The 16,693-nt window shown below is 37.0% G+C and overlaps 1 protein-coding gene across 3 annotated transcripts in view; it reads left to right on the forward strand.

Moving 5' to 3' along the window:
* Positions 1 to 16,693, forward strand: part of MCM9 (minichromosome maintenance 9 homologous recombination repair factor) — an 83,180-nt gene that overhangs the window by 40,963 nt on the left and 25,524 nt on the right. For all 3 annotated transcript variants that reach the window (XM_082855452.1, XM_082855454.1, XM_082855453.1), the window contains exon 8: positions 10,791 to 10,965. In XM_082855452.1, coding sequence (XP_082711578.1) covers positions 10,791 to 10,965 — 175 coding nt within the window. The remainder of the gene's footprint in view (positions 1 to 10,790; positions 10,966 to 16,693) is intronic.

Below are 16,693 nucleotides of genomic sequence, written 5' to 3' on the forward strand. Positions count from 1 at the left end.
AGGTGGTTAAGTTAAAGTGAGTCCTTTAGGTTGGGCCCTAATCCATTCTAACTGGCATCTGTATACGAGGAGGAAATTTGGACGTAAAAAGAGACACCAAGGGCACTCATGCACAGGAGAAAGACCAGGTGAGGACACAGCAAGAAGGCGGCCATTTGTAAGTCAAATGAAACCAACCTTGCTGACACCTGATCTTTTATGTCTAACCTCCAGAACTGTGAGAAAATAGATGACTGTTGTTTAAGCCACCCAGTCTGGTGTTTTGTTATGGCAGCCCTAGCAAACTAATGCAGGTGTAATTTTTCCTCCCAGAATTAAGTTTATTTGGTACTCTAAGTGTGTTTAATCCACGTACTGTCCATCTATCAAGGGGCCATTTAGCCATGCCAGCAGGCCGTGGGGTGGGGTGGGGTGGGGTGCTGTAGCTGTTCCTCAGAGGAAGTGCCTGCTGTAGGGCGTGCACACCTTAAATTCTGAGCAGACCAGATGCAACTCCCGTCTGTGTTCCAAAGCTCATCTACAGAGGGCTCCTAAGTATCTTAAACTTGAAGTTAAATTGAAGTCACACACAAAACTAGATGAAGGAGTGAGTTCAAATGTACTAGAACTAAATTGGATTAAGTTAAAATATACTGGATTAGGGACTTCCCTGGTGGCACAGTGGTTAAGAATCTGCCTGCCAATACAGGGGACACGGGTTCGAGCCCTGGTCCGGGAAGATCCCACATGCCGCGGAACAACTAAGTCCGTGTGCCACAACTGCTGAGCCTGCACTCTAGAGCCAGCGCTCCACAACAAGGCAGGCCACCGCAATGAGAAGCCAGTGCACCGCAGCAAAGAGTAGCCCCCCCCCTCGCCTCAATTAGAGAAAAGCCTGGGTACAGCAACAGAGACCCAGTGCAACCAAAAATTAAAAATAAATAAATTAAAATACACTGGATTAAAATGTATTAGAACTAAGAATTAAATCAAGTCTTAGACCCTACCTGCTGCAGAAGTTATCATAGGTATGGAAATGCTGACCTCTTGCCTTTGTTCAAATCCTAAATTTCACCTGGGGTAATTATATTATCACTGTCTTGAATTCTCTTTGAGAAGACATTTGCGTTATCGTGCCCATCTCTTAAAAAAATTCTCATATAAGGCTTGTTGTAATATGATCTTTAGTTAGTTTAAAGGGCTCCCTATTCTTATTATAGGATGTCAAAATTTCACGACAGTTTTAAATGAAAATTTCTGTATGAATGTAGAACGTAGAGATTTGCTGCAGTTTACAGACATTTCTAGAAGGAATAACTCCTAGAGTAATGATTTTAATAATAATAACTCATTATATATGTAGAGAGAGAGTATTTATTATGTGAATTATTGTGCTAGGCTCTGCGGAATACTCAAAGACAAAAACGTATGTGGACATTATCCTCAAAGACCTTATGGTCCAGTAGGAAAGATAGCTATGTAATCAAGTCAGTATGGTACAGAATAGAAAGTGTTAGATGCAACTTTAACAGTAATGGTTAAAGTTCTATGGGAGGCAAAATATGGTATCACAATAAAGGCTGTGTGTGTGTGTATATATACGGTATACATACAGATATATGGCATATATGTATATACCTATGATGTTTTCTTTACTATTTGTAAAAAATTTTTAAATAACCTGTTTTTGAGCCTTGTAGCACACTGGTATGGTAGGAAGGTAAGATATTATCATCTCCAGATAACAAATGAGGACACTGGTGCTCAGAAACCTGCTCCTTTAAGTGCTGACTTAGTGCTTCTCTGTTTTCTGTCCACTGTGTCGGATAATATTTAAAGTGGACTTTACGTGGTGCAGAAAGGCAATTGGTATAAGTTCCTGGAAGAACCCACAGGCTGGCAGACACTGTAGTAATGACTTGATGAATGAACTCTTGAGGAACAAAGCTTCATGAATGAGGTTTGCCCCGGTATATCCTGGGAGTGAGAGGAGGCTGCAGCCAAGGCAGAGCTCTGGGAGCCTCCCCATTGAGGCTGCAGATGCCAAGTCTCCTGTTGCGGGAGGAGTGATTGGGAGGTGGGGAGGCTAGATCCTGGAATGCATCATTACACTCTTAATAAGGTTTTTATGTTTGTTACATAAAGTATGTCCCCCTCCTCCATTCTCTGTAACAGTTTCACTGTTTTGTGTTCATTGCTACCCACCATTAGGTTACAAATTTGTTGAAGAGAAGCTGTGTTTGGCCCCTTATCCATAGCTGGACTATACTGTTAAACAACTTTTGGATGGACTATACTGTTAAACATCTTTTGGATCACTGTCAATACTAGTCAGCTTTCTGAAGCACCATAATCATGTTTCTTGTGGACAGTCTGCTGATGTCAATATCATGGTATTGTTTCTGACCAGAAGAATATGGATGGAAATGCTTGATAATTATATTGTTTCTTTCTTTTTTTTTTTTTTTTTTTTTGCGGTACGCGGGCCTCTCACTGCTGTGGCCTCTTCCGTTGCGGAGCACAGGCTCCGGACGCGCAGGCTCAGCGGCCATGGCTCACGGGCCCAGCCGCTCCACGGCATGTGGGATCTTCCTGGACCGGGGCACGAACCGGCGTCCCCTGCATCGGCAGGCGGACTCTCAAGCACTGCGCCACCAGGGAAGCCCTATATTCTGTTTCTTGTATCTAGTTTTTAACCATGTGTTCTTAGTCCTCTTATAAATGAAGCTCCTTCTGAACTCAGTCTCTACTTGTAGTCCACTGTCCTTCATGTTTTACATTCTGTCCTTTTCTCTTTCACCCTCCACCTCTCCTGTTTGTCAGAGGCTCTGTCCTTTCCCTAGTACCAGGAAGAATTCAGTGGTAAGTAGAGAGGGGACTCAAGTCTTTAAAACATCTCTAGGCTGGACCACTGCTTGCACAAAACCTCTGCTAAGCACAGCAGCTTTTTTAGTCGGTTACTATAGAGACAAATGACGTTAGATGGAGTCACGCTTGACGGAAGCTAGGCAAGTCAGCTTCCTGAGATTGGAGGCCTTATATGCAGGGTTTTTTAGAAAAGGTAGAAAACTAGCAAGGATAGGAAGTGGAAAGGTTTCACAATGAACTGATAGCTAATTAATTGGTGGATCTTGTTGGTAGAATTTGTGCCCGTTAAGGCCTTGAATCCAGCATGCAAAGAATCTATCTCTAAATACCCCCAGTATGATTACACAGTGATTTTTTTTTAATAACAGATATATTGCTATCAACATTTGTATACAGATTTTTGTGGGGGACATATGTTTTCATTTTTCTGGGTATATGCTTAAGAGTGAAGTTGTTGGATCATATGGTAACGAGAAGCTACTAGACTGTTTTCCAGAGTGGCTGCACCATTTCACGTTCCCACCAACAGTGTATAAGCTTTCCAATTTCTCCACATCCTCACCAACACTTGTTACTGTGTCTTTCTGATTATACCTTTGGGTGCTGTGAGAAGTCGTTCTCACTGTGGTTTTGATTTACATTTCCCTGGTGGCTAAAGGTGTTGAGCATTTTCCATTTGCTTATCAGCCATTTGTATGTCTTCTGTAGAGAAATGTCTCTTCAGCTCCTTTAGCCCTCTAAAAAATTGGGTTATTTGTCTTTTTATGGTTAGATTGTGAGTTATTTATATATTCTAAATATATATAGAATATATAGTCTCTGATAAGAGACTTGTATTTACCAGGTTTGCAAAATTTTTCTCCTGTAGTGTAGCTTATCTTTTCATTTTCTTGGGGGTGTCTTTTGCATCACAAAAGCTTTTAATTTTGATGAAGTCCAATGTGGTAATGGCATAACGATATAGACCAACAGGACAGAGTCGATTGTCCAGAAATAAACCCATACATTTATGGTCAGTTCATTTTTGATAAGGGTTCCAAGACAATTCATTAGGGAAAGAATCGTCTTTTCAAAAGTTACTGCTGGGAAATTGGACATCCACATGCAAAAATATAAATTTGGATCCCTCTTCACCCCATATGCAAAAAATAATTCAAACTGGCTCAAAGACATCAACGTAAGGTGCTAAAAGTATAAAACTCTTAGAAGAAAACACAGGCATCAATCTTCTGGCCCTTGATTAGGCAGTATTTTTGAGAGATGATAAAAAGCACAAGCAAAAAAAGTCTGAATATGGGGTGTTTTTCATTTATGTCATTTTAAATTTCTTTCAACAACGTTCTGTACTTTTCACAGTATAAGTTTTATATACTTCTTTTGTTAAATTCATTCCTAAGTATTTTATTCTTTTTGATGCTTTGTAAATGGAATTACTTTCTTAATTATATTTTCGTATTCTTCATTGCAAGTATATAGAGATACAATGGATTTTTTAAGATTGATTTTGTATCCTTCAACCTTGATGAACTCATTTGTTAGTTGTAGTTTTTAGTGATTTCCTTAGGATTTTCTATATGTAAGATCGTGTCATCTGCAAACAGGGATAGTTTTCCTTCTCCCTTTCCCTTCTGGATGTCTGTTATTTCATTTTTTGCCTAATTGCCCTTCCTAGAACCTCCAGTACAGTGTTGAATAGGAGTAGTGAGAGTGAACATCCCTGTCTTGTTTCTGATCTTAACAGGGAAGCATTCAATCTTACATCAAGAATGATGTTAGTTCTGGGTTTATCAGGTTGAAGAAGTTCTCTTCTGTTCCTGGTTTGAGTGTTTTTTTATGAAGGGTGGTTGAATTTTGTCAAGTGCTTTTCCTGCCTCTATTGAGATGATCATATGCCTTTTGTCCCTAATTCTATTAATATGAGGATATTACATTAATTGATTTCCAGATGTTATACCACCAATCTTGGATTCCTGAGATAAATCTCACTGGGTTATGGTTATATAGTCCTTTTTATATATTGCTGGATTTGGTTTGCTAGTATTTTGTTGAGGATTTTCGTATATGTAGTCATAAGAGATATTGGTCTTTACTTTGATTTTTGCTGTATGGGTAATACTGTTCTCATAGAGAATGAGTTAGGAAGTATTTCCTCCTTTTCTACTTCTAAAGATGAGTTTGTGAAGGATTCATATTTGATTCTTTTAATGTTTGGTAGAATTCACCAGTGAGGCCATCTGTGTATGGTTTTCTCTTTGTGGGTAGTTTTTAAATTGCTAATTCAATCCCTACTTATTATAGGTCTGTTCAGATTTTCTTTTTTTTCTTGAGTCAGTTTTGGTAGTGTCTTTTTAGAGTTTTGTCACTTTCATCTAAATTATCTAATTAGTTGATATACAGTTATTGTTGTGTCCCTTTGTAATACTTTTTATTTCTGTAAAGTCATTAATAATGTCCTGTCTTTTTAATTCCTGATTTTAGTAATTTTATTCTTCTCTCTCTTTTTGGTTTGGTCAGTCTAGCTAAAATTTGTCAATTTTTGGATTCATTAAATTTTCTCTATTGTTTTTATATCTCTGTTTCAGTAGTTTCTGTTATATATTATTTCCTTCCTTCCGCTTTCTTTGGGTTTAGTTTGCTCTGCTTTATTTCCGGTATCTTAAGGTGGCAGCATAGATTGTTGATTTGAGATCTATCTTCTTTTTTAATGTAGACGTTTATAGCTATAAGTTACTATCTGAGCACTGCTTTAGCTGCATCCCATTAGTTGTGGTATGTTGTATCTTCATTTTCTTTCATCTCGGTGTTTTCTAATTTCACGTTGTTCAGCCACCTATTCACTGCATAAATACGTTTCTACACTATCTCTGATAACTGGACTTTCCACTTTTACTTAAAGATTACTTTGACGAAAAGTTTATTCCTTTGCAAAGTAGCTCATTCCTTTTTAAACACCTCAAGGTTTCCAGTAGTTCCCTGTAAAATTCTGCACGTTGGTCTCAGTAATTTCTTTTGAAGTCACCCCAAATTAGCCTAATTGCTCTTCCATAGGATAGTTCTCTAAATATGTAATAATTATTACTTTCTCTTCTCTAAATCTTTGTTTCAGGCTAATCATAGCCTATGCAGTAAACTGTTTTTTAAGTGGCATTATTTCCATGTCCTTCATTATTTGTTTACTTTCTTTTTTATTAGTATTTCTTTTAAAATTTGATGTCTCAATGTAGATATTAATACTGTACATCAGGAGTCAGCAACTTTTTTCTGTGAAGGGCCAGATATAAATATTTTAGATTTTTGAGGACCATTCAATGTCTGTCACAACTACTTGACTCTGCCATTGTAGTGTGAAAACAGCCATAGACAATATGTAAATGATGAGCATGACTGTGTTCCAGAAAACAATTTTTACAAAAACAGGTGGTTGGGCCAGATTTGGCCCACAGATCATAGTTTGCTGACTCCTGCTCTGGATGTTATCTAACCAGTGCAGAACTTAGTGTGATTTTATCTTCACTTCTGAATGCTAGTCTTGCCTTAATGTATTTTTTGGATTGTATTGAAATATTCTCATTTATGCTCCTCTATAGGTAAGGTGTTTTTCCCCCCCTCTGGCTTTTTTCAAGACTTTTTTCTTTACCTTTGATTTTCTAAAGTTTAAATCATATGCATAGGTATGGTTTCTTTAGTGTTTTTCCTGCTTTATAGTCTCTGAGTTTTCTGGATCCATGGTTTGGTGTCTGACATTAATTTTGGGAATTTCTCATTATTGCTTCAAATACTGCTTCTGTTCCTTCTCTCTTTCTTCTTCTGGTATTCCCATTACATACACTGCACGTATATTACACCTTTTGTAGTTGTTCCATAGTTCTTGGATATTCTGTTGTTATTTTCCATGTTTTTCTCTTTACTTTTCAGTTTTGGAAATTTCTACTGAGTATCCTTATTCTCAGAGATTCTTTCCGTAGCCATGTCCCCTCTACAAGTGAGCCCATCAAAGGCATTCTTCATCTCTAGTGATTTTGATCTCTAGAATTTCTTTTTGATTTTTTCTTAGACTTTTAATCTCTCTGTTTACAATGTCAGAGACAAATTGTTGATATTCAATGTGAGAACCTGGTAGAGCTCTTGGAGGTGAAACTCACAGAAGTGTGTGTACCCACCCCCTCCATGACTGGGTTCCTAAGGAATTTTTAATTCTCAGAGTTGTCCACAAGGAGGCTCCAGCAATTTGTCAGTTACAGTTCAGGGTTTCCTGTCCCAGTGCTGGTGCCCCTAGAGGATTCTGTTCTGGTAAGTTATAATTCTCTGTCTTTCCAATTTTGGGGGCAGCAGTTTGCCCTGTGAGCTCATTTTTTTTGATGGATCTTAGAACAATTGTTGATTTTTCAGTTTGTTTAGGTTTTCACTTTTTAGGATGGATTAGCAACTTCTAAGCTCTTTAAGTGCTGCACCAGAAACCAGAGGAGCTCACATAGCTTTTTTCCTGTTTTCTTCTATAAGTTTTACATTTTTCATTTAGATCTTTAATTCATTATGAGTTAATTTTTGTATTAAATGTGAGGTATGGAGAAATAATGATTTTTTTTCTGTTTGCTTAAGGATATCCAATTATTACAGCACCATTTGTGGAACAGATTATCCTTCCTCCATCGAATTGCTTTTTCATTTTTATCAAAAATTACTTGACCATATATTTGTGGGCCTATTTTTGGACTCTTATTCTATTTCATTATTCTGTCTGTCTATATCTTTTCTCCAATACCACACAAAATTGATTACTTCAGCTTTGTAGTAAATCTGGAAATTGGGTCGTGTGAGACCTCCTAGTTTCTTTTTTGGTTTGATTCTTCTATTTCCTTTGCTTCTCCATTTAAATTTTAGAATCACCTTGTCAATTTCTATAACAAGAAAAATCCCACTAGGATTTTGTTTGGACTTGCATTGAATCTATAGAGCAGTTTGGGGAAACATCTTAAAAGTATTGAGTTTTCAGTTCATTCCATGAACATGGAGAATCTCTTGATTTGATTACATCATCTTTGATTTCCTTTATCAATGTTTTGTAGTTTTTGCACACAGATCTTGCACATCTTTTTTAAGATTTATAACCAAGTATTCATATTTGGGGGTAATATTATAAATATATTATTTTAAAATTGCAATTTCTAATTGTTTTTTCCTAATATATAGAAAGATAGTTGATTTTTGTATATTGACTTGCACCCTGCAACATTACTACACTTACTTATTAGTTTTAGTATTTTTTTTGTAGATTAGCTGGAATTTTCTACGTAATCATTTTCTGCAAATATGAACAATTTTAATTTTTCCTTTTCAATCTGTACATTGTTTATTTCTTTTCCTTGTTTTATTTCGCTGGCTAGAACCTCCAGTATGATTTTGAATAAGTGATGAGAGCTGATCTCCATGCCATGTTCTGATCTTGGGGGTAAGCATTCAGTCTTTCATCATTAAGTATGTTAGCTGCAGGATTTTTGTAAATACCCTTTTTCAGATTGCAGAAGTTCCCTCTGTTCCCTAGCTTTCTGAGAGATTTATTCTTTTCTTTTTAATCGCGAATGATTGTTGAGTTTTATCAAGTGTTTTTTCTGTATCTGTTGAGGTTTGCTTTTTCTTCCTTAGTTTGTTGATATGATGAATTACAGTGATTAATAGTTGAATGTTGAATTAACCTTGCATTCTCAAGGTAAACTTCACTTAGTTATGATCTGTTATCATTTTATGTATTGTTTGATTTTTATTTTTTCAGGGTTTTTTGCATCTATATTAATGAGGGGTACTGGTGTGTAGTTTTAGTATATCTTTATCTGTTTTGGGTATCATGATAATGCTGACTTCATTAAATGAGTTAGGAAGTGTTCCTTGTTTCTCTATATTTTTGAAAGCTTTGGTATAATCGGTATTATTTCTTCCATAAATGTTTGGTAGGTTTAACCGTGAAGTCATCTCAGCCTGTAGGTTTCTGTTTTGCATCGTCTTTAACTATAGAATCAATTTTCAAAGTAGATGCAGGATTTTGCAAGTTATCTATTCCTTTTTAGGTAAACTTTGGCAGTTTATATATTTCGAAGAATTTGACCATTTCATCTAAGCTAGGACATAGAGTCATTCATTGTATTTCCTTAGGGCCTATAGTGATGTCCCCTCTTTCATTCCTGATATTTATAACTTGTGTCTCCTCCTTTTTTTTTTCCTTGATCAGTCTAGCCAGAGGTTTATCAATTTTTATCAACAGTAGTTATTATAATTACTCATTGTGCTCCTTTCAAAGAGCTTTATTTATATTCTATTTGAAAATCTAAGAATCTGTTAAGTATTTTCTATTGTTATCCTTTTTTTATAGATAAATAAACTGAGGCCTGGATATACGGGCATACCTCAGAGATACTGCAGGTTCAGTTCCAGACCACTGCAGTAAAGCAAGTCATGAATTTTTTGGTTTCCCAATGATATAAAAGTTATGTTTACACTATGCTGTAGTCCATTAGGTCTGCAATAGCATTATATCTAAAAAATAGATTTAATTAAAAATTAATTAAATTAATTAATTAAAAAATAGTTTATTGCTAAAAAATGCAAACCATCATCTGAGCCTTCAGTAAGTCATAATCTTTTTGCTGGTGGAGGGTCTTGTCTCGATGCTGATGCTGCTGACTGATGAGGGTGGTGGTTGCTGAAGGTTGGGGTGGCCATGGCAGTTTCTTAAAATAAGACACCAGGGAAGTTTGCCACATCAGTGGCTCTTCCTCTCAGGATTTCTCTGTAGCGTGCGACAATATTTGGTAGCATTTTGTCCACAGTAGATCTTCTTCAAAATTGGAGTCAATTCTCTCAAATCCTGTTGCTGCTTTATCAGCTAAGTTTCTGTAATATTCTAAATCCTTTGCTATCATTTCAGTAATCTGCATAGCATCTTCAGTAGCAGTAGATTCCATCTCGAGAAACCACTTTCTTTGCCCATTCATAAGAAGCAACTCCTCAAAAAGTTTTATCGTGAGATTGTAGCAATTCAGTCACATCTTCAGGCTCCACCTCTAATTCTAGTTCTCTGACTATTCTCACCACACCTTCAGTTACAGTAGTAACAGGAAAGATCACCGATCACAGATCACCACAAGAAATGCAATAATCATGAAGAAGTTTGAAGTATTGCGAGAATTACCAAAATGTGACACAGAGACATGAAGTAAGCAAATGCTGTTGGAAAATGGCACCAGTAGACTTGCTGTACTCAGGGTTACCACACACCTTCAATTTGTAAAAAACACAGTATCTGTGAAGTGCAGTGAAGCACAGCTCCATAAAACAAGGTATGCCTGTATTAGGAAACTTGTCTATAATATGACAGCCAGAATGACAGATCCAAGGTTCAAATCCAAGTCTAGGTGGCTCCAGAGCCTTTGCTTTTGACCAGCTCTGCTTTATTGACTGGTATAAAGGATGACTCAAAATCTGATAATACTTATGAAGGGAATCCTCTCCTTCACACTGTGACTGGCAGCAAACGTTTCATTTTCATCATTGGACTGCAGTACCTACTGTTCTCGGTCTTTGGACTCTTCTCTGTAAACAGCATATAGTTCAGCACTTATTGTCATAAGATCTCTGGAGATCTGTTTGCTCCGTCTAAAAGTTTAGACTGCTCAGTGACCGTACCTACCAAGGAGAGACAGAAAATTTGGGGACTTCTGTCTGCCACAAAATACTCAATAACACATATTAGATTTTCAGAACATAGAATCTCCCGAGATCTTCCAGTGAATGGATACCTGAAGAAGCTGTCCTGATGCCATCTGTTGTTGGTAGAAATTAAAGCCTTGACTCTATCCCCTTCCCTTTAAAATATAGGAATTTATTTACCTTCTTAGTTATAAGATATACTTTCGAAAATAAAAACTAACATAGCTTGCTTGTTTCCTTAGGTCTGACGGTAACTGCTGTAAAAGACTCAGGAGAATGGAATTTGGAGGCTGGGGCGTTAGTCCTTGCAGATGCAGGCCTTTGCTGTATTGATGAGTTTAATAGCCTCAAAGAGCATGACAGAACCAGTATCCACGAAGCAATGGAGCAACAAACCATAAGTGTTGCTAAGGCTGGGTAAGAATTTATTTTCTTTAAAATGTATGGGAATAGTGAGATTAGTTAATATATGACTATGGGAAAATGTGAACCATATTGAACTGCAAGGTATGTTTGGTCCTCTAAGAGATTATCAACTGTCACCATTCAACACACATTAGTCTTCCCATGGAGATACGTGAAGAAGTAAATTGACGTGTTGAGAAAAAGTAAGGTAAGGCTAAAGTATAAATGTAAGTTGACTTAATTCTTGCAGGGAACTTATGAAGAGCTTTCAATGCAGCATTCAACTCGTCCTCTCATTTAGTAATTGTGTGTCTACTCTGGGCATAGTACTATGTTAGGAATTTTGAAAGATTCGAAAAGAAGAAAAATGTAATTTCTGCTTTCGATGGCATTCTCCTTATATATCCTAATAGAAGGTTTATCACTGCATATAGAAACCTAAATAATATATATTAGCATAAGATGAAGTACCTACTGTGACTCAAGGAGACTCAGAGGTTCAGGTATGTGAGTCTCTGGCTGCACATGACCAATGAGGAGCAAACTCTGCCCCACACTGCCACACGAAGCACAGGGTAATGACAGCTCAGCATAGAGAGAATTTGAAGTCTGTGCTGCACTAAGGGTAAAGATCACAACAGCAGTGCCAATCCCCAGACTAACTGTGATGGTCTTGCACTCTACCTGAAGTGGTATGGTATTATTTGAAGTTAGACTGTAACCAATTAAAGATATAAATGCTAGAACAACCACTAGAAAATAAGAGACAAAACTAAAACTAGGGCTTCCCTGGTGGCGCAGTGGTTGAGAGTCCGCCTGCCGATGCAGGGGACATGGGTTCATGCCCTGGTCCGGGAAGGTCCCACATGCCGCGGAGCGGCTAGGCCCGTGAGCCATGGCCACTGAGCCGGTGCGTCCGGAGCCTGTGCTCCGAAACGGGAGAGGCCACAACAGTGAGAGGCCCACGTACCACAAAAAACAAAAAACAAACAAAAAAAAAACTAAAACTAATATGTAAGTTGTGGAGGTAAAATGCTATCGTAAATAATCCAAAAGAAGGCAGGAAGAGAAGAAAAAGGGAACAAAGAATAGATGAGACAAAGAGAATATAATTAGCAAGATGATAGATTTATTTATGTATTTATTTATTTGGACTACATCAACATTTAAAACTTCGGAGCATCAAAGGATGCAATGGAGTGAAAAATTAACATGTGGAATCAGAGAAAATATTTGCAAATAATGTATCTGAAAAGGAGTTAATAGCTAGAATATATAAAGAACTCCTACAGCTCAGCAACACAAAATAATCAAGTTAAAAACTGGGCAAAGAACTTGAATACACATTCATCCAAAGATGATACACAAATGGCCAGCAAGCACATGAAAAGATGCTCAGCATCACTAATCACTAGGAAAATGCAAATCAAACACGATATCACCACACAAATGTCAGGAGGCTACCATAAAACAAACAAACAAACAAAAAGGAAAGAACAAGTGTTTGTGAGGGTGGGGAGCAATTGGAGCACCTGGAATCCTTGTGGATTATTGGAAATATAAAATGTAAAATGATGCAGCCACTATGGAAAACAATTTTGCAGTTCAGTTTCAGTTTTGCAAGATGAAGTGCTGGAGACTGGTCACACAACAATTTAAACACATTTAACACTATTGCATGTACACTTAGAAATGGTTGAGATGGTGAATTTTATGATATGCATTTTTACCATAATAAAAAATAATATACAAATTTGAAAAAATATAACCCATTCACATTGTTGTACAACCATTTATGTACTTTTCAAAAGAGTTTTCTAGCCAATAGGAAAGTGAGGGTGAGAAGATACTTATGACTCTCCAAACTTACTTACTTCATTTGTATATGAAGGTGTTCACAGGGACTCCTTGTGTTTATGAACTCAGTTGATTCTCCAAAATAGTTTCAGAATTATTACCCCAACACCATTGCCAATAACAACAACCACAAAGGAACTAAGTAATATTTAAGCCTTCTTTGCAGTTCTTTTTGGGTTTAGAGTATATTCCACTAAGGTTATATATGGTCAGAGTGCATGTTCAAAAGTTATTTGAATTAATTCTTTTCTTTGTGTGGTCATATTACTGATTTGGTATACAGTTAGGAAACAGGTCTTTAAACCTATGTTTGTGTACACTTTTAGAGTTTGCCTTTTGATTAATTTTGTTTTCTGAATTTATAAAACATATTTCAAAAGTCAAAACTATTATACCAAAGAAGTTATACTCATATCCCTTCACCTTCCATTCTGTTTTCTCCTATCCCTTTCATAAACCTTGGTTTCTGATTTATCCTTCCTATATTCCTTGTTTTAGCAAAAATAGTCAAAAACACACGTGTGGGTATTTGTGCACACTCGCATGCGCACCTCCCCTCTTTCTTATGCAAAAGATAGCATAATATATATACTCTTTGTCACTGTTTTAATGGTATCCTGTAATTACTATATGTAGTGTTCTCATTATCATGTTTTATATGTTTTTTATAAATTCTGCAGTTTTGGTTTGTACATCCCCTTTCTCTCAAGGTTTTTTTTGTTTTGTTTTTTGGTTTTTTTTGCGGTACGTGGGCCTCTCACTATTGTGGCCTCTCCCGTTGCGGAGCACAGGCTCTGGACGTGCAGGCTCAGCGGCCATGGCTCACGGGCCCAGCCGCTTTGCGGCATATGGGATCTTCCCAGACCGGGGCACGAACCCGTGTTCCCTGCATTGGCAGGCAGACTCTCAACCACTGCGCCACCAGGGAAGTCCCTCAAGGTTTGTTTTAAAGAGTTTTTTAACCTCCAGGTAGAAGGACCTTTTGAAAATTATTTGTTTTTCAATGGTGCTATTCATTTCTGGTTTTATTGCATTGTGGTCAGAGAATGTTGTTTGTATTATTTCTACTTTAAGGAGCTTCATGAGTGTTTTTTCTTTGTGGCCTCATGTTAGAACAATTTCATGACTGGCCCATCTTTGCTTGAGAAGTTATATTCTTTATAATCAAGATGTGATACACACACACACAGATACACACACACACACAAACGCACACACACCTATAAACTATACCTTATAAGGTCTTCTGTATCTTTATTTACCTTTTGTCTGTTTGATGTGTCTTAGGCTGAAAGTGGTTTGTTAAAGTATTATTACTGTGTGTCTGTTGTTTTCTCTTTGCATGTCTCACATCAGAAACTTTGCATAAAGTTTCTGCTTTATCAAGGTAGTTGCTGTGGCTTTAGCATTTGCAGTTTGTGTTAATGCTGTGTGGCCTGAATTTTACCTTGCCTGGTATCAAGATCACAACTCCTGATTTCATATTATTTACACTTGCCTAATATATCTGCCTCTTCCTTTATGTTCAGCTTTTTGATTGCAATTTGTTCTCTTGTATACAGCATAAAGTTGGTTTTATTTTACTTTGCTTTGTCTTACAAGTAACCTGAAAATCTTTTTCTTTTAATGTGAGTTAAGCACATTTACATTTATTGGTATTACCAGTATGCTTGGTGTCAAGTGTTTCATTTTTTAAAAAACTTTGTTTCTTTTTCTATTTGTTTGGCATTTAGGAAGGTTTGCATTCTTGTTATACATTAGGGGTTGGCAAATTTTTTGTATAAAGGTCCAGATAGTAAATATTTTAGGGTTTTGTGGGGTACATAGTCTCTGTTGCAACTACTCACCTCTGCTAATGTAGACGATATGACTGCATCAATATGTCTATGATGTGGACAGAATAAAGAAGCCATAGACAATATGTAAAACAATAGGTGTAGCTGTTTCCCAGTGAAGCTTTACTTAAAAAATAGGTAGTGAGCTGGATTTGATCTGCTGGCTGTAGTTTGGCGACGCCTGTTCTAGGGCTTACCTATAAATACCTTTTATAATGCCTGCAGCCCCCTTTATCTTCCCTTGGGAGCTTTAAGTAATATCCTTTGACTGTACTTCATTACCCATTTGGTAACCAATGAGCATATGCTACTTTCACTTTTCTCCCTTCCCTTTACTATTAAAAAATTGTTATATTATTTATACTTTGTCAGGACAGATAACACTTATATTTATATACTCTTCTACCTTTATACCTTCCTTTGTTTTGGTCTTAGACCTAAAATTAAATATATTCAGGGCTCACCATCAATCCTTTTGCCAGAGTATCACTGTCATCTCTTGGTTGAATGAAGGTCTCCTCTAACAGATTCCTTGGGAGGGGTTCCTGAGTACTGTACTGAGATTGTACAGGTTTAAAGCTATTAATATTTTTCATAGCTTTGATACTTGAAGAACAGCGTGACTGTATATAAAGACCTAGCCTTATACTTTCTTTCCTGTCATCTTGCGTTGCATGTTGCTGTTGACAAATCTAATGCCATCCTGATATCCTTTGCTTTGTAGGTGATTTGATTTTCTTGCCTGAAGGCCCAGAAGGATTTTTCTCTTTGTGGTTTAAGTGTAATACTTTTACTAGGCTATATCTTAGTTGATTATCCTTGGTCTTTTTTTTTAGATGTTAGTGAGCTCTTTGAAATGTATTAATACAAGACTTCATTTCTCTCTGGAAATGTTTCTTGAATTATAGTTTCACATATTCTGTTCTTTGTTTTGTTTTTATTTTTCAGAAATTCCAATTACGTGTATGTTAGGTCTTCTTTGCCTAGATTCTATAGCAACCAATTTTTTTCTGAGACTTTTTAGCTGTTTTGTCTTTATTCTCTTGGCATTTTTATTCCTCCCCTTAGCACCGTTTATTATATTTTCATTCCTATCTATCCTCTCTTTGGATGCCCAGATTTAAATGTTCATTTCTGAAATTATTTTGTCTCCCTCCCTTCCCCCATTTTCTTCCCTGAGTCATCTCTGGATGTTCATCTTCCTCTTTTTTATATGTTTCTGTTCTGAGTGTTTGAATTCTGATTTGGAATGGTTCTTCATACATACAAATGTTTGTTTAAGAATATTTAATTTAAGTGAGTGTATTAAATACAGATTGCTTCTGCTTTGTGGGCTTTTTTAGGGGGAGGTGGGGTGGGGGTTTTACCAACTAAGGTATTTTGATTCTTGTGGTAGTTTTGTACTAATAATGCATATTATTTCCATTCATTCTGAAATGTCTTATCTTTTCCTGAATCAGTAGTAGTTATTCTGTTAAGGTGGTGGTCAGAGGTTTGGATGGTGTACTAGTTTTTAGTTCAGAGTAATCTCAGCTCAGTGCATTTTACTTAATAGAGTTTTTTCCTAAGGTTTAAGGGGGGCAGGTGATGTGTTCTGATTTTGTGTTTCTCATTTGTGCTGTAGGATCTTTAATATACTGCTTGCCTCCTTCTCCTGACTGCCAACACTCCAAGGGACCCTTGCCCCTTGTAAGTCACCTCTATCCACTCCAGGACCCTTCCCAAGCCTGCCACCTCTGGTCCCAGGAACTTTCACATTCCTCTTTCTATTGCCCAGTAGTCACTGCTTTGATGAGGTCTCAAGGCTGTTCTCCCTGCTCCGTGTGGGATTCCCTCCTTGTAAGGGTGGTTTTATCTGTGTTCCTCCATCATGAGGAACCCATTGCCCTCTCCTCCTTTTCACTCAGTCTCCACCCATCTTCCTGTTCCAACATGGGCTCTAGATTAGCTTTGCTGGTTTCTGATGTCTGTTTACATGGAAATTGAAGTTTGTAGTATTCTGTCTCTCTCTTAGCTAGCTTTCAGTTTTGTTTTACAGCTTTATTTGC

The sequence above is a fragment of the Leucopleurus acutus genome (assembly GCF_964270905.1).
Source record: "Leucopleurus acutus genome assembly, chromosome: 15".
Lineage (NCBI taxonomy): Eukaryota > Metazoa > Chordata > Mammalia > Artiodactyla > Delphinidae > Leucopleurus > Leucopleurus acutus.